The sequence below is a fragment of the Penaeus vannamei genome, chromosome 3 (genome assembly GCF_042767895.1).
Source record: "Penaeus vannamei isolate JL-2024 chromosome 3, ASM4276789v1, whole genome shotgun sequence".
In the NCBI taxonomy this organism is placed as follows: Eukaryota; Metazoa; Arthropoda; class Malacostraca; order Decapoda; family Penaeidae; genus Penaeus; species Penaeus vannamei.
The window spans coordinates 16,302,053-16,324,834 of NC_091551.1; the positions used below are offsets into that span (position 1 = coordinate 16,302,053).

A 22,782-nucleotide genomic window follows, 5' to 3' on the forward strand; every position below is an offset into this window, starting at 1 on the left:
GATAATGATGATGATAATTGATGATGATGAGGATGATTGATGATGTGATTGTGGTGACCATAACAATATAATAACAATAAAAGACACAAACACACATACAGGATATACATATCTGATCTAACCAACCTTGCCAGCAGCACACATGGTACCCCATTTATGAGACCTTCACGCAGCACATCAGATGGATCTCCATAGGGGGTCTGAACAGTGCATTCGCTGGTCTCCTCAAACAGGGATGGATTGTTCAGGCCTGATCCACCAATGATGCCAATCTGTACAAGGAATATGGAACAACTCATCTTAAAGATCATATAGTACGTAATGGAAAAAAAATACTATGTAAATGGATCCACAAGATGGTAACTGGCATATAATACCGAAAGGAATTCCTTAAAAAATGGTCATACATAAAGGGTTTGACACAAAATAATACCATGACTTTAACAGTTAATAGAACATTAGATGTAATAAAAGCATATAATAACCATGCTTACCTAAATGGCAACTTGCGTTAAAAAGTTTACAACCTTGTAATTCTCCTCAGGCTTATATCGCATCTACATCGAGTTTCTTTCCGTGTCAAAATCCTGTTACTCTTAGCTACACCAATTGTATATCGAAAGACAACATACGATCTGACACTTACTTTTACTGTACTCATGTTGACAGCTGTTTAGAGGAATTTTACAATATTATTATCTGCAATAACAGCTTATCTGCAGCCGGTCAGTCCACCAGTGTGTTTAGACTACGGATCCAAGTGAGTTACGTGAAGTGACCCTTGATGCAATACCCTTAGCAAGGGATTAGATATATAAAAGTCCCTGTATTGATAATTCTTGTATCGTTTTTTTATATATAATTTTATTGCTTTTCTTATGTACATTTCTGATAACAAAATGTCAGTATCTTGTTAACAAAACACAATAATGGCAACAATGATAAAGACAAAAAAGGCAATCACTCTGCCGGACCCACCGATCAGGGAAGATCCTCCTACGGTAGGAGTCCTACCCTGACTTGGGGATCTCTAGGCAGAATAATGAGAAGGCTGCAGGCATATGCGATATCCCTGTTGTACTGATATATGCTAGGGGTGAACTATGACACAGGGCTTTATACTGTCCTGTTTTGCCATCTGATTGTCCGGTTCTATTCCCCCTGACCTGTTTAGGGGCGTGGTGATACTTCCTCGGAAGGGGAAAGGAGATCGTTGAGACTGTGGCAACCAACGTGGCATCACATTGCTAAGTATACCATGCAAGATTTTCGTCCACATTCTGAAACGGATCCGAAGCTACCTACTATGACACCTACGACCAGAGAAGTCTGGATTCACTCCTGTCAAATCCACATTAGACTGTATCATAGCGCTTCGAATCATTGCGGAACGCTGTCGCGAGTTCGGCCGTATCGACCTCAAGAATGACGAAGGCGTTTGACTTGGTGAATCGCAATCGCTATGGAAGATCCTGAGACCTAGGGTAATTCTGACACGGATTATTGGTTTAATAGCAAGCTTATATACTGGTACTGAAGTGCTGTAAAGTCTGGTGTAGGGAGGAAGACTGTCTAGCTTTTTTTCCTGTTAACTCTGGAGTGAGACAGGGCTTTTTCCATACAACAATACCTTTCAATACTTATATGGACTGGATAATGGGCAGACCTAATACCCAAAGTCACTGTTGAGCAACACCGGGCAATATCAAGGTCACGGACTTCGACTTTGCCGACGATGTTGCTATCCTATCTGAGTCTGGAAATTCTGGTAGCAGCCCTTGATGCATTCAGCAACGAGGCGAAGCCCATGGGCTAAGACCAAGATCCAGGATTTCAGGGACCTCATAGGAGAACCTGTTTAGTCGATGCATGCGTGCAGCCCATGTATCTGGGCTGTCAGACCAGGATGTCAGTGAACGGATTGGTCTGGCAGCAGGAACCATCAACTCAGTCAAGAAGAGTATTTGGAGGTGCCGGTACCTATGTAGGACTAAGTTACGTGTCTTCAAGGCCCTGATGCTGTCAGTTTTGCTCTATGGAAGTGAAATCTGGACGCTATCTAGTACCTTGGTGTCGCGTCTCTATGCATTTCGTAACAAGTCCCTACGCCGGTTCATGGTGTACAGTTGGCAGGACCATGTGTCCAACCGACTACACCGTGAGATTGGCAAGGGACCTGTTACTTCCATAATCCGTGACCCCCAACTCAGGCTATGTGGACACCTAGCTCGTTTCCCTGTGTATGGCCCTACCCAACAGGTTGTCTTTTTACGAGAGAATCCTACGTGGGGAAGGTCTGTGGGAAGACTTAGGAAGTCGTGGGCTTGGGCAGCTCGACCAGACCTGACGTAGAGTGCTAGAAATAGACCTGCCTGGCGACTCGCCATGAGAGATACCCTTGGCTGGAAGCGAAGGGTGGATGTGGCTATGCGCCCCCGTCGGCGTCAGCTCCTTTGATGATGATGAGTGATAGTTAAGATAATGACTATTAGTGTTAATCACAATAATAGCAATGCGAGAAAGTCAAAAATAATCTTAAGATGCTTCTGCCTTTATCTTTTCATAACAAAAGTGCTCTTTTATTCCTAATTAAATAACAACACTACTTAATAATGGTCATGAAAATGATGTTAATGATATTTATAATATTAACAACAATAACAATAATCATAATAACGATAATAACAATAGTAATAATAATGATAATGACAATAATAATGATAATAAAATGAAATCGCAATAGGAATAAAAGCGATAATAATAATTTTAGTAATAATAATGCTGAAAATTATGATAATAATGATGATGATAACGATTGTAATGATAATAATAAATAGTAATGACGGTACTGATATTAATAATAATGATGATAATAATGATAATGATAGTAATAATGATAATAACAATGATGATAATGTTAATAGTAAGAAAATAAAAATCATACTACTGTTAGTAATGATAATGATAATAATTAGTAATAATGATAATATTGATAATAAGTAATAATGAAAATAATAGTAATAATGATAATAACCATAGTGATAATAACAGTAGTGATGATAAAGATAATGATAACAATGGCAATAATTGTGATGATAGTGATAACAACAGAAATAATATTTAATATAATAGGACTAATGATAATAATAATAATAACAATAACAATAATAATAATGGTAATAAAATGATACTAAGAAGAATGTAATTAGCACAACAATAACAATAGTGATGATAATATTAATGATAAAAGTAATGTTAATGATGATAGTAATGATGAGAAATAATTATAGTAATGATAATGACAATGACAATGTCGATGATGAAAATGATGATATTGGTAATGATGATAATGATGATGGCAATAATAATGCTAGTAATGATGATAATTTACAGTGATAATAATAATAATAGTAATGATAATTATAATGATAAGATAAAAAGCAATAACCATCATCATTATCATGATAATACTAAATATGATGATAGTAATAATAACCATGATAATGATGACAATAATGGTAAATTAAATATGTATGTAATGATAATAGTAATAACAATAATGATAATGATAATGGTAGTAGTAGTTATAATGATAATGAAATAATAATAATACCTGCAATAAAGATAGAAGATATAGATAAAACATAATAGTGATAATAAAAGTAATAATAATAATAATAATGGTAATACTAATAATGATAATGATAACAATAACTGTGATAATCATAATAATATGAGTAATAATAGATATGATGATAATGATAATAATGATAATAATAACAAGACTTATGATAATGGTAGAAATGATAGTGATAATGATGATAAAGATAATGAGAGTAATGATAATAATGATAACAATAATTATTATATAACAACAACAGTAATAACAATAAAACAATGACAATAATAATGATAACTATAATAATATCAATAATCATAATGATAAGAGTAATAACTACTATTATGATAATGATGATAATAGCAATAATTATAATAATGATGATGACAATAGTAATGATGGTAATAATAATGATGATAATAAAAACAATAATATTAATAACAGTAATAACGATAAAAATAGTAATGATGATAATAATAATGCTGATAATAATAGTAATAATATTAATAACAACAACAGCAATAATAATAATAATAGTAAAATGATAATAATAGTAATAATGATAATAATAGTAATAATGATGATAATCATCATAATGATAATAACAGTTATACTAACAATGATAATGATCATAATGGTAATGATTATATCAATAATGATATCATTAATGGTGAAAATGATATTGATAATTGTTATAAAAAATAATAATGATAATAATAATGATAATAGTAATGAAAATAATAATGATAATAATAATGATAATAGTAATGAAAATAATAATGATAACAACAATGATAAGAGTAATGATAATTATGATGACGATCATGATAATGTTAATTACAACAATAATAGTAATAACGATGATAATGATAATAATGATAATGATGATGATAGTGGTAGTAATGATAATAATGATGATGATAATAGTGATAGTAATATTAATAATGATGATGATTGTGGTAGTAATATTAATGATGATAATGCTGAAATTATTATTATTAATAATAATAATAATAATAGTAATAGTTATAAAGATAATACTACTATTCATCATCATATTTTGTCACTCCACCACTGGCACTACTGGAAAGATCTTCCGTTTGCTTCCAGATCTTGGTTGGTGCAGCTTGGAGTACGCAGTCTCGGAGAATATATTCCGTTGTTTGGTTAACTTAAACGGGAGACTGACTTGTATAATTATTCTCATTAAAGTCATTTGTCTTGCCGATTCCAGCTCTGACACAAATTAGGATTAGCCGCTCTTTCCTATTGAATGATATTCCCTTCGAGAGATTTTCAGATGGTGCAGGGAGTGGCCCATGCGGTAGGATGTTACTAAATCTCCATCCGCTGCTCATGCCGATGTTGAGTAGGTGTGTTCTTGCGTGAGTCAAGCCTTCGCCGCATTTCTTGGTGCCTATACAGTGGGTGTCGGTTGTCGGCCAGTTGCTTGTCCCGCTCTTGCTTGATGATGGCGTCACGTCTGATGGTAATAATAATCATAATGATAATGATGATATCAATAATGATAATGATGCTATCAGTAATGATATCAATAATGATAATGATGCTATCAATAATGATAATGATGCTATCAGTAATGATATCAATAATGGTAATGATAATGATAACAATATTGAATGAAGATATTAATATATGTGATAATGATAATGATAATGATAATAATGATAAAGAAATAATAATGATAATAATGATAAAGAAATAATAATGATTATAATAATAATAATGATAATAATAATAATAATAATAATGGTAATAATATTAATGATTATAATAATAATAATGATAATAGTAAATATAATAGTAGTAATGATAATAATGACGGTAATCATAGTAATAATAATAACAATTATAATAGGAGCAATAATGATAATCACCAAGATATTAACAATGACAATAATGATAATTATAATAATAATGATATTGTTAATGATGATAATAATAATGAAAATAATAATAATAATAATTATTATTATTATTATATTAGTAATAATGATTACTATTACTATTATTATATTGGCAATAATAATAGTAATGATAATTATAATAGCTAATAATGATAATATAAATACAATGATAAGATACTATGATGAATAATGGAAAGTCGACGCCATGAATGGCAATAAAAGAAGATAAGAAAAGAAAAAAACTACAGGATGAATTCCTACTCATAAAAGAGGGAATGTCCCTTGTGAAATTAAATCCTGGAAATATTCCCGCCTTTGATTTAGAACACGGGCATTCGGATTTTTAGGTATAGTATTTAAGCATCTTAGGGAGAATGACATTTGATTGGAAACTCATTATGGGATTTCTCATATCCATATTCGTATTGTATGATTCACCCATAGATGTTTTCAGAGTATATGGTAAACATGTGTGAAATAAATGTAATTTCTCGAGATTACAGGAGTTCTGCTTTACTTTGGTTTGTTGTGTGAATAATAATCAAAACAAAATGATGGCAGAATAAGAAAAAAATGTGCAACATTTGTATTTTTTGTTGAGATTTTGTTGTTTGAAAGCATTTCAAGAGACTTTATTGATTCCGAATTATCCCGAGGAAACACACCCCTTGATAAAAATTAGATCAAAGAAAATATAAAACATATACGTAGATAGTTACCCCAAGATTTAGTAATAAAAAAGAAAAACAAATGTTAAACTAGATACAAATTTCCTCAAAAATATAAAAAAATATCATATTACCAAAATATACAAGATAAATTAAAATCAGTAATAAGACTCCCTCTATGATGTATTAGACATGAAACTTACAGATATAAAACACTATAATAAAGACACGAAACTCATCACAATTGAACAAAATAATCTGAATAGTGGAAATCCCAAGCAAGTCGCAAAGAATATTGGAACACGTAAACATCATGGCCGGGGACGAAGACAAACCTCTGGATGATTCCAAGAGTTATATGGGCATTCCAGAGGCCCAGTTTGTTGTAAGTTTTGAATTATGGAATAGAAATGTCTTGATATGGATGGAGTCTATAGAAAAGGGTGTTCTAGGGAGTGTAATCTTGAAATTAGACGTTGTAGCGGTATCTGTCATGAGTCATGCCGCTTGCATGTTTTTTTCATTTTGATTTATTTTGATATCCTCTGCTTTATAAGTTAGATTTATTGTGATTTCCTACATGTAAGCGCCTTTGTCCGGTTTTAAGGCAAATTACAATGTCATTTTTACAGATTAGTATGTAAATGTGCCTTTATATTGATACTCTTCGACTATTAATAGACTAAGGCTTGAACTCATTAAATACTGGACTGTATGAAAGCATTTCTCAAGACACGTGGTATTTAAATTAGTATTACCCCATACTGTTTTAAGTTTCATTCTCAACTGGCACTGTTATGCCCATATGAATTATGAAAGTTAGTTTTAATGGTTCCTAAAAGTAGTTCATTTGAGAAAATATGAGAATTGTGTCCCTCTCCTCATGTAAGACTTGTTCCCATGAAATACATTGTTAATTTGGTAATTTTTAAAAGTGTCACACAGTCATCCAACTTTATAAATATTATATTTTGTTCTGGACATTTACGGTGTGTTATGTTTTGTGTCTGTTGATATCCATCACAAATAATCGCAATTGTTCTGAATACTTTTGCATGACCGATCATGATGATAGTGGTATCATGATGATAGTGGCCCTCTACTACCTATCTGAGCAGGGTATATGCTGTGGAACCCACCACACACCCACATTCTTGGCCTCAATAGCAGAGGAGGGTATTAAAGGACCAGGGAAACGTCAGGATAAGATATGAATATTATACACGAAATACATCACTATAACAAGAATATATACTAATTAAGTCACTATATTGTCCAATGAAGGGGTCTGTCCCCTCCTGAAACATCCCTCCTGGATGGCTACTGCCCCCCAACCTTTGCAGTGGAAGACAAAAAATCCAGCATGTATTCTATCTATGTGCGTCGGTCTCTTTTAACTTATTCCAATTACCCCAGTGCCGATGGGTAAAAATGTTTGGCAAATTAACGTAATAACGGGATTGTTGGCGCGCATTGGCAGTTTCCCCTTTTTGTGTCTGGTTCAATCGGTAGTTTGCGAGCGAAATTTGGTACCTAAAAGCTTTTATTTTGCTATAATTTATAAAAAATATTACAATTTTGAAGGTTTACCTTCTTTATAGGTGCCATTGCCTAAAATCTTTACCATATAAATGACGCCGCTATTATCGGAGAAAAACAAACTCCTTCTGACGAGCCAGCAGGGCGGGAATGGGCATGATATGATGCTATCTGTTTTCGGTCCACAACAGCCATGGCATGTACGTACGTGCCACCCGTCGGCTACGGGTTAATTAGCTGCAACATTTTTTGGAAGGAAGACATATCGATTGGCATGGCAATCTTTGCAATAGTTTGAGCATTTGGGCTAAGGTTCGTGCATTTGTTTGCTTGATGTTGGAGACTTCATGGGTGTGGTCCTGTTATAAGCTTTTGCTGCAGATTCTCCAAACTTTTCAGTTACTATATTGCGACCAGGGAAGAAAAAAATGGTAACTTACCCCTGTCTCTGGAGTACTCTAATACTAAAAGTTATAAGATGCAAAACATGTAAACATCAGTATTAAGTGCCAGATGATTAGAATCAACCCACTAGGTCTGAATGACAGGGACTTCTTGTCATGAAAAAATTTGGCTGAGGGTTGGGTGAGGAAAGGGAGACAGGCATCTTTCATAAGTAGTTCTCAAAGCAGAGGCAGATTGACTCTTTGGACTTTCAGGAATGGGCTTATCCATGAGGGTGGAGTTTACCATCAGTGAACTGAATTATACAAAAATATTTTATGTGGGCAAGGTCTACAAGCCATATGCCTGAAAGAGTTGCTGCTCAAGCAAGTTTAATGTCCGGGTGTTTTGGTCCACAGGTGAGCTGTAAGGTACCCAAGTCCAAAAAGTTAAAGAGAAGCTTGGTTGAAAAGCAGTACTCCAGGGTCTTGGCTGAGTTTATATACTATTTGTACTATATTTACTGTTACTCTAATAACAGTAGAATAATGTTGATAATGTTGACTATAATGATAGTATTGATATTGACACTAGTTGAAGCTCTGCTGACTAGCATGGAACTGTGATATGACAGAGGTTGGACCCTCCAAGAAATCACTTCTTTACTTGCACCATAATAGTGTATTTTATCATTATTGGTTGATTAATGTCTTTAGCTTAAAACTACTCAATTTGGATGGTATACATCAAATGGCTTAGATTCTGCAATCAGTGTTAGCAGGCTATGTCTTGCCAGAATATAACTAGTGGACTTTGGTTGGCATTTTTCAGAATGCGGAGTAAATGCCAGAGCCAGGAACATCCTGATCTCGTTGGTGAAAGCAGCATCTCTATACCTTGCTATAAGGCCAAGATCCTGGATGCGTTTCCAGACTGGCCCAGGCAGAAATATCATCCAGCAACTTCTGCATTTGAAAAAAAAAATTCTGCTGCCTTTTCAAAATCTGTCATTATTGTTGCTGGATTGCATGATAAACCAGGGGTAATAAGCTGCAACACCTTGTGCAACAATTTATTATATATCTCTTCATTCTTTTCTGGCAACATTGCATAGACACAGGGTATGTCACCTTAAGTATACATAGTGTGTGTAATGCTGCTTGTACCTGATAGGGGCCACTTTAAATGTCCCATCACCAAACCAGTGACGAGACTTGGCAAGAAATTTCAGATCAGAGTCTGTAATAGGGACTGCCATTCCATCCTCATCTCATTGAAGGAAGCCCTCTTCTCTTAGTGTTGCCTGAAATAGGCAAAGATCAGACATACCTGCCTGTTGCTGCACTCGCCTTAGCATCCTCTTGACAACATCTACAATTGGTATTAAATGAGCCCAACCAACTTCAGCTCTTGTGTAGAATGTCTGTACAATATCCAGGATGGGCTCTGCTGTCGAGGCAGCGTGTTCCTTCTTAGCTGACAGTATCTTCACCTCAGTCTTCCCAGGAACAGCAGGATATCTGTGGATGGGGTTTTGCCACTTTACAATTTCTCTGTTAATGGTGTGAATCCTGGCACCCCAGGTCCTGTCTTTGCATCTCTATATAACTTTATCTCGATAGTCCCTCTCCTTCGTAAGGAGATGCTGCCCAACTCGTAAGTTTTAGAGTTGCCTGGTATGACAGTATAATGTGACAAGGGGACACTAATTAGAGAAGGTGGAGAAGGGTAATCGTCACTCAGTCCTACGTGCTGTGAAACATCAACCGCAGGAGAGGGTGGTAATGGAAGCTCAATTGAGTACGTATAGATCACTTCATAAGCTACAACATATTGCCAGGGAATCTTGATGGAAGCATATTTCAAGTGTAAAAGGACACAAAACTTGATTTTTTTATATATTTTTTTAGATGTGTTTCACAAAATATTTCGTCATAAATCACGGCAATACAATTTTTTTCTGATATTAGTATAAGTGTTCCTTGAACATTCACGAACTCAAATCTATGCGTAATGTCATAATCAAATGCCATGTGCATGATTGCAACAAGCAAAAGTCCACATAAGTGTACCTGGGCTCTAATTGGTTACCTCCCCAGATATGGAGAGTGTGAGTGTGTGTGTGAGTGTGTGTGTGTGAGTGTGTGTGTGTGTGTGTGTGTGAGTGTGTGTGTGTGTGAGTGTGTGTGTGTGTGAGTGTGTGTGTGTGTGAGTGTGTGTGTGTGTGAGTGTGTGTGTGTGTGAGTGTGTGTGTGTGTGAGTGTGTGTGTGTGTATGTGTGTGTGTGTGTGTGAGTGTGTGTATGTGTGTGTGAGTGAGTGTGAGTGTGTGTGTATGTGTGTGTGAGTGTGTGTGTGTGTGTGCGCGTGTGCGTGCGTGTGAGTGTGAGTGTGTGTGAGTGTGAGTGTGTGTGAGTGTGTGTGTGTGTGTGAGTGTGTGTGTGTGTGTGTGTGTGTGTGTGTGTGTGTGTGTGTGTGTGTGTGTGTGTGAGTGACTGTGGTGTGTGTGTGTGAGAGTGTGTGAGTGTGAGTGTGAGTGTGTGTGTGAGAGTGTGTGAGTGTGAGTGTGTGTGTATGTGTGTGTGAGTGAGTGAGTGAGTGAGTGAGTGAGTGAGTGAGTGAGTGAGTGAGTGAGTGACAGCACCTGTATGTAAGCAGATAATTTAGGAAGACTTGGATTTATGTAATATGCTTATATGTTAGTGATGTAATTTTTTATTTTGTTTTTTTATTTTATTTTATTTATTTTTTATTCATATTTATGTATTTTAATTAATTTTATAAGTTTCATGTTGCAGGAAAACTCCCGATTTTAACACTCATTTCATAACTTCTAGAAGTTGTGGCTAATTGGAAAAGTTTTGTCTTGCAGAAGTAAATTGGATGTGATGGAGGGAGTGTGGTTAGCCTTTGAAAGTATATTACCTTTTATTGGACCTTAAGTACATTACTTTAATTTAGCTCTCTACTTTCAGGAAGATGTTGATGCCTTCATGAACAAAGAAGACAATGCCAATGATGCACAGAGTGTTATCATGCGGCTGGATGAACAACTGAACAAATATAAGTTTATGGAAGCGCATTTGCAAGCCAGGCGCAAGAAGTGAGTGGCTAGGAATTGTTTTTCTATTCTTAAGGTTTTATAAAGTAAAGATTTTCAATCATTTTTATATGTTTCCTGTTATCTTGGCCCTCAATCAAATTTTCTCATGGCAGCATGTTCATGTCACCTACCCCGTAAGCCAAATTTTTTCATGATGTGTTGGTCATGTTATCAGGATCATAGGGGTTTGGGATATTTAATTGTTACCGTAAGTAGCAAGTTAGGGAACGTTCATCTTTCTTCATTAAATATCTCCAAGCTGCTGGGATGGCATTTGCTTACTTGCCAAACCTACTGTGTGTTTAGTTATTCTTTATAACATATTGGTGATTTTATATTATGCATCTATTTTGTTTCTTAATTTTTCAAAAGTGAGATACAAGAAAAAGAAAAGAAAAAAACATGTATGATTACTCTTGTGAATATTTGTTGGCTGCCAGTTGTTCATTTCAGTACTATGATGTGTCAGTTGAAATATTAATTTCCTAGAGATATTCTCTTTTTTAGCTGTTTAATATGTGATGAATCACAGTTCAGTTTGGCTAACTGTTTGTAACAAATAAAAGAACTGTAGTGCATTTTAGTCTGTTAAAGTTTTTGGTGTCATATTGAAGATTTTTTTTGTGTAGAAAATGCAGATAATAACTAATGAAGAATAGACATCCAAGAGAGAAAGATAAAATGATATTGAACAAACTACCAAGTGTACTGTTTCATATTACCAGCTGTATGACATATATTAGTCATACTGATTATTGATTGGAGGGGACAGGACAGGCTACATTGATCAATAGTCTACTCCATTTAACCAATTATAATGCTAAGCATGATGTGTAAGAAGGGATTGAAATAATTTCCTTTGAAAAATGGCAAATATCTTGGCAGTAATCACATAATCTCAGTGCAGATAAGAAGTCACAATAATATTCATCACATGGCATGAGAATGCTTTTAAAACCTGTAGAATCTGCAGTTCCTTATATCCCCTTATGCAATAGAACATGAAGATTTTTCTCTAATACTTAACAGGACAGGTTGCAGTATTAAATTTAGATTGAAAATGATTAGAAGTGTCTGAAAAATGTTTATTCCACTGTTTACGTGGCAGTTCAGTTCATCTAGGCTAATGAGACATAGTCTGATCAAATATACTTATTGCAAGATGAGCAATAGGATTTTAGTTTTGATATGACTGTTCCTTGTCCTTTATTGGTAGTTTCTTGGATCAAGATGACTTAGATAGACAAAATAAGTAGGACATAGGTAAGATATCAAGTGATATCTCATGTTGCCAAGATATATCTAGATGAAAGGGATAATAAATATTGTGTGAAAGTGGAAAAAAACATATATCAGAGAATATGCAGAAGGTTATTATTCTTTTTTTCTTTTGCAGGTTGAAATCGCAAATTCCAGATATTAAGAGTTCTCTACAAATTGTAAAAGAGATGAAGGCCAGAAAAGATACAGCTGATGCCATCGAGACTAAATTCTTACTGTCTGATCAAGTCTACATGAAGGCTAAAATTCCACCAACAGACCGAGTGTGTCTTTGGCTTGGAGTAAGTAATTTGATTATGATTTAGTATATTATATCATTATAAATATTTCTTTTAAGATTCAGTGCAAATATCCTGCTCTGTTGGGTGTGCTACAACGAAAGGCGCAGTTCAACTGGCCTTGTTTTCATCTAGGACCAAGCTTGTTTTTCATCACTATGCATAGTACTCTTTAGAGCAACATGGAGCACAAGGATTTATCTGCTGTAGTTTTGTTTCATGGGGTATTAGTGTTTGAAGAAAGAAGAATGGAAACCAATATACTGATTTAAGATTATTAATGCTATTTTGATGGGCTGTCGACATGAGTGTAGATCCTCACTTTCATAGTAGGCATTTCTTGTTTATTTGTTTTTGGTAATAAAAAATGAATTTTGTAATTAACTCCAGGTTTTATATAAAGTCTCTAATATGACTTTTGTTGACAATAGATACTTAGATATTGGTAGTTTCTTTAAGCAAATTACAGACAATAGTTTTTAATTGCATCCTAGAAAATCTTCAGATACACTAAGAAAAAGAACGCTCTAGGTCAGGTTATTGCTGGCTCCCCTCAGCCCCCAGATTTTGCACCAAAGTGAAGTGATTTAGCCAAAATAGCCATGCTTATGGCTAGACCTGGGCGTACACAAGGCCAGTTGAACCATGTCCTAACAGGGAGTGTATGTAAAAAGGAAATATTTGTAATCAGATTTAACCTAAATACGCTGGATGTCAGTAAGAGCCAGTGGAAATACGTGGGATTTGGCATTAGTTCTTCCTGTTGTCATGTAGCAGCTGTTAAAGCCATACAGGGATGGAGGAAATAACAATGTTAGAGGCTTAACTGGGCATTGTAGAATTGTGAATGACACAGGAATTAGAGGAGGAGAGGTAAGTGCCATAGCACGTACATAGGCTGTTGGGGTGGAACTCAGGACGAATTGAATTCTGACGTGATGATGATGATGAGATTAGGGTTGAGAGATAAGTTTACCTGTTAGACTGAGAATGAAAGTTGTATGTGATATTCAGTCTACTCAAATCTTGGAACCCAAGATAGCTTCTAATGATATATTGAATTTATTTACAGGCTAATGTAATGTTGGAATATGGGCTTGAAGATGCTGAAAGCCTTTTGTCGAAAAACTTGAATAATGCAACAAAGAACCTATCACAGGTAGAGCACGACCTTGACTTCCTTAGGTGAGTTTTTCTGTAATAATAATAAGGATGATGATAATAGTAATAAGGATGATAATAATGATAATGATAATGATGATGATAATAATAGTTATAGTAATGATAATGATAATAACAATGATGATGATAATGATAATAATAATAGTTATAATAATAATGATAATAATAATGATGATAATAATAATAATGATAATGATAATAATGATAATGATAATAGTGAACAGAGTAAGAAAGATCCCCCCCCCCCCAATTTTTTGTCATAAATACTCCTATACAGTATAAATATTAGAAAGCTGATAATTATTGTCACTGAAATTCCTTAAATGATTTTCACTATCTTCTTCAGGAACCAAGGAACAACGACGGAGGTGACAATGGCTCGAATTTACAATTGGGATGTCAAAAGGCGAAGGGCGGCAAAAGCTGCATCATAAGCATGAAAGTTTCCTGTGCTAATTTTAGAAATAAAATATCTTCTAATATGTCTCTGAAATTTAGTGAAAACTACCCTAAAGAGAAAAAGTACCAATTTGTTACTTTTAAGTGCCCTTAATTTTTCGCCAAAGAAAGATTATTCATTTTTTGGTTGAGTTTCAACAACAAGGTCAGTGTGGTTACAGTTACAGGGCAGAGAATTGATGGAGCCATTGCTAGTCTTTCTCGCAGTACATGTGATGAGAGAACACAGTTAACTGCACAATGTCTCTTGTACCATCAGGATCTAGCACCTTTTGGCTGGCTTACTTATGCAAAGAGAAAAGAAAAGAAAAAAGCTTTATAGATTCCACTGCATTTCCATGTGACATATCACTAAATACCTGTTGTATACTCACTCTCCTTGTATATATTGTCAAAAAGGATAAATTGTTTTCAAGATTGGAAGATAGCAATGTAGATCAAAAGGAAATATCTTCACTGTAAACAAATTTATTAATATATCCTATGTTAAATATCTTTAATATACATTTATTATCCGAAAGATTTGAAACAACATACGTATGTTGCCCAATTTGCTTCTAGAGAGTTTGTGTAGGATTAATTGTTTTTTTCAGATCTGTCTGGTAGAAAGTGACAAGTTGGTAAAGAATGTGCAATTGAAATTGAAGCCTGAGAAGCAAATTTCTGTCATGTGTCAGATCCCTGAAGCCTCGGTCCCATAGCTCACATATTACTACTTTATTAATATCTTAACATATTGCAGCGTTATAATAATGTGATCTTATTCTTTGGTTAATCATCTCTTTCTATATGTTTCTGCTTATCTGGAAATAAAAAATGAAAGTCTTAATTCTTTCCTTGTATCAACCTGCTTGCTTGTGTAGCATTTACCTTGTTTAGCAGAAAAGGGAACTATGAAAATAACTTTGTCAGTTAGTGAGCAGAGCTCCCAGAATTGGTAAGTGGCTTTTGCTAGAATTGTCCTTCTTGATATACAGTTTTTTTTAAGGGGATTGTAAGTATAAAGAATTTGGTTGTATGGAATATTGACTTCCATTTCTTTTTTCTCATCTACCTCCCCCCTAATCCCATACACGTTATTGGAGCTGGGGGCATAGGAGATGGAGACTAAGGCCCAATGTTATGGATCTTCCCTACCCTGGGCCTCAATCAATTTAACTTGGTTGTCTCTCCCTTCCATTTTCCTTCTCTTGTCTTCTTCCAAAAATGTAAGAGCCATGTTGAAAGGATGAGGTTGGCCTTGGGCACAATATTCCCATGTTTAGTTATCTAGCCTTTGCTTCCTTATGTGTATCCTGAGGAGTGAACTGTTTCTCTTCACACTTGAGGCTTACCATGGCCAATAATGATTAATGAAAAACATTCAAGTCTAATCCCATTATCAGCTAGTCCCACTGATTTTAATTCCTGGTTTCCTGACCTGTGGCTATACTTTGATCACAGCTCTGAACACTGCTACTACTTCCATGTCACCCAACTTTCATAAAACCTCTCCCAACATCTTCCACTCCATCTCATACACCATTCTTCATTTTCTAGTGACTGCCGATATCTATCCATCCTCCTCATATTTCCCCCTACACCTCTTTGTCCTACTCCCTCCCAACACAGCTTATCCCCCCCAGCTCCAACTACACTCACATTAACCCTCCCTCCATCCCCTCTATCCTTTCCACTCCCTCCTGGATACACACGTGAATTCCTCATGTCACAATTATGTCCTTCCCCAGATCCTTCACCTCCTGATACTACACCACCACCCCCTCCAATTCCTTATCTCACCCCCTAGCTCCTTCCCCTTCAAATTCTCCAAAACACACGCTGATCGTTATCACTCGTAGATCAACTAAGTAATAGCTCTCCTACATTGGAATATTCTTTCAGTCCTGACCTTCGTCATATCCGTTCTTCTTATAACCCATCCATTATCTGCCTCCAAAAGACTTTTCTTACTCATCCTCCTCTGCTTTGAAAACCTGTTCTCCTTCCTGAGACACATGCATCTCCTTTTTTTGATATAATATCATTACCTAACCCCACCGTAACCCATTCACTCATCAACTCCTTTACCCATCTTTAACCTTTTCAATATTACTCTAGATAGTTGATGCATAGCAACTAACTAATAACTCAACCACCCTTCACTACCATTTACTACAGTGCTATATGACCTTAGATGTCTAGCACATTTCTTTAGCTATTAACCATTATTCATTATCCATTCCGAACCACCCACTCATTATTATTCAACCACCAGAATGCACCCCTTCCTCTCTCCCAACATTCTCCTCTCCATCTCCTACAGCACAGTCTTCATCAATGTCTGCCCCCTCTTCCCTTGTTACTACTCTAAAGAGTAGTAATAAGCTAAATGGATTGATTCTTTGTGATTCCTCCCACAGCCCCCTAATCCGAGAATATTCTTCTCTTTCAGCAGTGCCTCCAAAAACAAGGAAGGAGATAAGGTTTTCTATGCAGAAAGTATGGGATTCCATTAGGATGTCTGATAGGTTGGGAGGTCGTTGTAGGGAAGATAGACGAGGAAAAGCAGCAATTCGGGTTGTGGTGAAACGTGGACATGCCAGCAGGATGTGTGAAACTGAAATGGGAATATTACAGGAGGAACATAGAGGTGGGTCTGATCGTGACATGAGGTATGAGTGCCTAAGGCGTAAGCAGGAATGGGCTGTTTCCCAGCATCTGTGTTTATGGAAGGAAGTTGACCAGGAGGAGATTGTTGGTTTTATTGAATGTAATTTATTGGTGGTAAGACTTGCCCAGAAGGTTTTCCATAAAGAAAGGTTTTAAAATGAGGGTAATAATCTATGGCTGGGATTTTTTAGAAATTTGCGTTACGTGATGTGGACTTATTGGCTGAGCGAGCTTGAGTGTCTGCTCTTTCATTGCCTGGTACTCCTATATGGCATGGTACACAGCAAAACTTGATAGTTTTGTATGTCTTGAATTTTACAGACAAGGGGGTTAGTTGAAGGTATGGATTTTATGAGAGTGAGCGAGTTTCGAGAGTCAGTAAAATCGTGAAATAGGAGGAAAAGAGAGAGTATGTGTTTCAAGGCAAGGAGGATTGCATATAATTCTTTAGTGAGAACACAAGACTCAGGAGATAGAGGGTATTTAAACGTGTAGATTGGGAAGATGACTGCAAAACCTGCTCCGAATGTTTTTGGAGCCGTCAGCCCCCCCAATCCCTTGCCCGTTGTTGTCATGGGGGGACTTAAGAGACCCAGTGCAGGGATCTCCCCTGCCTAGGGCCTCAGCCCTCGACTCAACTAATTTTGCATGGTCTTTTCCCCCTCCAGCTTTTGTTTCCATCCCCTCTGCATCCCCTTCTACTATCTACTTTCTAAGGTGTGAGAGCCGTGCTGAGATGATGAAAGGCTGACCTTATGCCAGTACTGAACGGCCTGCGGGAACTATGGGCACGGTACTCCCGGCTAATCCCCTTATTAGAGGCTATAAGGCTAGCCCCTTTATCAAATAGCCCCAACCCAGGCTCTCCTTTGACCACGACTCCGAACACAAACTACTACCCACTCCGCAATGCCTACTAGTGCATTACCCACCCAAGCAGAAAATCAATCTCCAGAAGACATTCCTACCCACCCAACTTCCTCAAATTCATCAACTTTACCCCCGCAACCTTCATCAAGCAACCAATCCTCCCTTATTACTACCTTACAGCCTTATTCTCCATCACTCCGTAATACTCCCTCTTCTACACGTCCCCGACCATCCACCACCACCAACCTTACAGATATCTTAAATACTCTGTTTAGCCCAGCTTAATGGGACCGATTTTTCGTGATTCCTTCTACAGCTCCTTACTCAGGCAACACTCTTCTCTTTCAACAATGCCTCCAAAAACAAGTAGGAAGAGTCCCTTTCTATACCAGACGCGATCGCTCCCGTCTTGTAACAGTCAGATCAGAAACTGAATCTATAGCACTATCAAATTTAACTGATCATTCTGGCAACCCCATTCCTGCAGAACCTCCTCCCAACCCTTAATACCTGTACCGGAACTGCCTCTCTCTCCCCAGCAAACTGCTCAGTCGATACCAAAGATTGGTCAGACTGTGGAGAAGACTTGCTAGGATGCCTCAAAGACCAAGATGTGAAATCAGTACATTGCTACACCATTCCTCCTAAAGGTCAACGAAAGAATCCGACCAACATTGCCAATATTACCTTCCGTACACATGACCTTCCCTTACTTATCTACATCGGTGGACAATCCCTCTCTGTTCGACCATACCAACCCCCTCCCGGTCAGTGTCAAAACTGTTGGCGCTTTGGACATCCTGCCAAACACAGCCGTTCCACAGACCGATGCCCCATATGTGCCCAACCTAGTCATAACCGATCAAACTGCTCAGCACAAACACGAACATGTGCTAACTGCGGCGACCCCCATAATTTATTTTATAGAAGCTGTCCCACTTACAAGTTTGAATCTGAGGTAGCAACTCTCAGATACAAAAATGGTCTCATTTTACGTGAAGCCAGACAGGAAGCACGTCGACAAGGTTTCTCTCATACTCCATACTCTAGTAACATCGTTCCCTTAGCCCCTCCCCCTCCACCCCAAGATGACCCCATTTCCACATCTACATTATGCATCCCTCAGACCAATTCCTTTGCCACTCTAAACCCAGACACCCAATCTCAACCACAGCTCCAATCTCAACTACAGCTCCAACACCATCCCCTCTCCTTCCCCGAACTACCCGCAGTAGACAGACTAAACGTTCTAACCCTTCTTCCCCTACAGCACAAGATCCCATAACTCATGCTCCTTCTACACTTGAAGTGGTTGCCTTCATACCCCTCCTACTAATATTCCCCTACACCCCTTCTTCCTACTCCCTCTCAACACAACATAACCCCCTCAATTCTGTCTACCTCCGAAATCCATCCTCCTGATATCCATCCCCCTCTTACTCACAGCACTCCAACACCCCTTCCTCCTAATCCCTCCCAAGACAACACATCCCCTTCAACTCAAATTATCCATCCTTCCGATATCCACCCTCCTACCACTAATACTCCCCCACATCTACTCCCTCCCAACACAACCCATCCCCTTCAACCCCAACTATAGGCACATTCTCCCTCCCTCCATCCCCTCTATCTTTTGCACTCCCTCCCGGATACACACGAGAATCACTCAGTTCACAACAATGCCCTTCCCCAAATTCCCTACCTCCTAATACCCCACCTTCACACCCCCGAGCTCCTTCTCCCCCAGATTCCCCAATAGGTACCGACGCTTTCATCTTAAAATAACTAAGATATAGCTCTCCTACATTGGAATATTCGCGGTTTCCGTTCTCATAGACCAGACCTACGTCATATCCTTGCTTCTTATAACCTGTTCTCCCTCAGACGCATAAATATCCTTCACTTGATCTAACTCCCTTACCTAAACCACCATAACCTTTTCCCTCATCTTCAACCTTTCAACACTACTCTAGATAGTTGACACATAGCAACTATCACCTGACATCCCCCTTTACTATACCTTCCTATAGTGCTATATGACCTTAGATGTCTAGCACATTTATTTTAACCATTAACCATGAACCATTGGAGCCGTCAGTGTAAACATGCCTACTTGAAGAGTGAATAGGAGGAATATGGTTACGAAAGTGAGTGAGAAAAACAGAGGGAGGCATATCATATCTGACTTTGGTGGGTCAGGATATACCGAGGAGCAAATTTGGCGGTAGGGCATCTGCAATGGAGGAACTGAATTGACAGAGAAGGGCAGAAGTTGGAGAATTGGAAAGGGGGAATGGGAAAGGAGAGTATTCATGCGGACGATAAAATGAGTTGGCAAATGGGGAGATGAGGTAAAGGTAGAAATTAGGGATTGAAGGATAGTTCATTTGGTGAGGGAGTGTTGGTGAAAGCGTGCAAAGCATCGGAGAGAGAGAAGGGTACGGGGTCGAGAGAGAGAGATAATATGACTCACTGTGTACAGGCTCTCAACTGGGGAGGAGTTGAATGCTCTTAATGCTAATCGGAGACCTGTACTGAACCTGAACTGTATCTATTTGATTAAGAAGTGTGGTAGAGACATGAGTATACATGGCATCCATAATCAAGAGTAGAGAGGATCAAGGTTGAGTGAAGATAGAGGAGAGTTTTGCGGTCTGACCACCATGATATGTGGGACAGAGTTTGTAGAATTCTAAGGCTTTTTTGAGCTTTTTCTTTAATGGAGAGAATATGGTCTCGCCAGGATAGTCTGGAGTCGAAAATTACTCCAAGGAACTTTCTCGAAGAGCGGTATTGTAGAGGAGTGCCATATAAGAAGAGAGGAAGTTGGGGCTTTGCACGTTTGCGTGAGAAGAGGATAGAAAAGGATTTGGTGGTGGTGAAACGGGTATATAATCGGGTATCCGATTTATTTGGTATTGGGGAATCTGGGGGAAGGAGCTAGGGGGTGTGAAGGAGGGGTATCAGGAGGTGGGTGATCTGGGGAAGGGCATTGTTGTGTCATGAGTGATTCATTTGTGTATCAGGGAGGGAGTGCAAAGGATAGAGGGGATGGAGGGAGGATGTGCGTATAGTTGGGGTTGAAGGGGGTGGGTTGTGTTGGGAAGGAGTGGGAGGAAGTGATGTGGGGTATTAGTGGTAGGAGGATGGATATCGGAAGGATGGAGAGTTGAAGGGGGTGTGTTGTCTTGGGAGGGATTAGGAGGAAGGGGTGTAGGGGTGCTGTAAGAGGGGGATGGATATTGGGAGGATGGATATAGGTGGTGGATGGAATTGAGGGGGTTAGGTTGTGTTGAGAGGGAGTAGGAGGAAGGGGTGTAGGGGGAATATTAGTAGGAGGGGTATGAATATCGGCAATCACTTCAAGTGTGGAAGGAGTATGAGGTATGGGATCTTGTGTCTCAAGCATAGAACTTTGAATGTCATCCATTGTTTCTGGAGTGGAGTTGGTTGGAGAGTTTTGTGGGGAGGTAATTGTTTCTGCAGTGGAGTTGGTTGAAGAGTTTTGTTGGATAAAGGTTTTCTTATGAGAGGGGGAAGAGGAAACTGGTGTCTCAGAAATATAGGTAACGGTAGGTGGAGGTGATTGTGCTGTAGGGGAAGAAGGGTTAGAACGTTTAGTCTGTCTACTGCGGGTAGTGCGGGGAGGGAGAGGGGATGGTGTTGGGGCTGTAGTCGAGATTGGAGCTGTGGTTGAGATTGGGGTGTCTGGGTTTAGAGTGGCAAAAGAATTGGTCTGAGGGAGGTAGAATGTAGAAGTGGAAATGGGGACATCTTGGGGTGGAGGGGAAGGGGCTGAGCGAACGATGTTACTAGAGTATGGAGTATGAGAGAAACTTTGTCGACGTGCTTCCTGTCTGGCTTCACGTAAAGTGAGACCATTTTTGTATGAGAGTTGCTACCTCAGATTCAAACTTGTAAGTGGGACAGCCTCTATAAAATACATTATGGGGGTCGCCGCAGTTAGCACATGTACGTGTTTGTGCTGAGCAGTTTGATCGGTTATGACTAGGTTGGGCATATATGGGGCATCGGTCTGTGGAACGGCTGTGTTTGGCAGGATGTCCAAAGCGCCAACAGTTTTGACATTGACGGGGAGGGGGTTGGTATGGTCGAAGAGGGAGGGATTGTCCACCGATGTAGATAAGTAAGGGAAGGTCATGTGTACGGAAAGTAATTTTGGCAATGTTGGTCGAATTCTTTCGTTGACCTTTAGGAGGAATGGTGTAGCAATGTACTGATTTCACATCTTGGTCTTTGAGGCATCCTAGTAAGTCTTCTCCACAGTCTGACCAATCTTTGGTATCGACTGAGCAGTTTGCTGGGGAGAGAGAGGCAGTTCCGGTACAGGTATTAAGGTTTGGGAGGAGGTTCTGCAGGAATGGGGTTGCCAGAATGATCAGTTATATATGATAGTGCTATAGATTCAGTTTCTGATCTGACTGTTATAAGACGGGAGCGATCGCGTCTGGTATAGAAAGGGACTCTTCCTACTTGTTTTTGGAGGCATTGTTGAAAGAGAAGAGTGTTGCCTGAGTAAGGAGCTGTAGAAGGAATCACGAAAAATCGGTCCCATTAAGCCCAGCTTAATGGGACAGAGTATTTAAGATATCTGTAAGGTTGGTGGTGGTGGATGGTCGGGGACGTGTAGAAGAGGGAGTATTACGGAGTGATGGAGAATAAGGCTGTAAGGTAGTAATAAGGGAGGATTGGTTGCTTGATGAAGGTTGCGGGGATAAAGTTGATGAATTTGAGGAAGTTGGGTGGGTAGGAATGTCTTCTGGAGATTGATTTTCTGCTTGGGTGGGTAATGCACTAGT

The 22,782-nt window shown here is 38.2% G+C and overlaps 3 protein-coding genes across 3 annotated transcripts; 2 read left to right on the plus strand and 1 right to left on the minus strand.

The window, feature by feature from the left end:
* Positions 1-126: 126 nt before the first annotated feature.
* LOC113814903 (S-methyl-5'-thioadenosine phosphorylase) lies at positions 127-805 on the minus strand (the record flags this gene model as incomplete). Its single annotated transcript, XM_070138435.1, is given in 2 exon segments — positions 127-272; positions 647-805. Coding segments are annotated over 2 exon segments (161 nt in total), but the record flags the coding sequence as incomplete, so codon positions are not given.
* Positions 806-1,869: 1,064 nt separating this feature from the next.
* Positions 1,870-2,352, plus strand: LOC138859606 (uncharacterized). The gene has a single exon (XM_070115378.1). The coding sequence runs from the start codon at positions 1,870-1,872 to the stop codon at positions 2,350-2,352; it is 483 nt and encodes a 160-aa protein (XP_069971479.1).
* Positions 2,353-6,462: 4,110 nt separating this feature from the next.
* LOC113814902 (prefoldin subunit mgr) lies at positions 6,463-15,265 on the plus strand. Its single transcript, XM_027366967.2, has 5 exons — positions 6,463-6,600; positions 11,113-11,240; positions 12,637-12,802; positions 13,872-13,984; positions 14,328-15,265. The coding sequence occupies exons 1-5, from the start codon at positions 6,529-6,531 to the stop codon at positions 14,413-14,415; spliced, it is 567 nt and encodes a 188-aa protein (XP_027222768.1). The 5' UTR covers positions 6,463-6,528; the 3' UTR covers positions 14,416-15,265.
* The last annotated feature ends 7,517 nt before the right edge of the window (positions 15,266-22,782 follow it).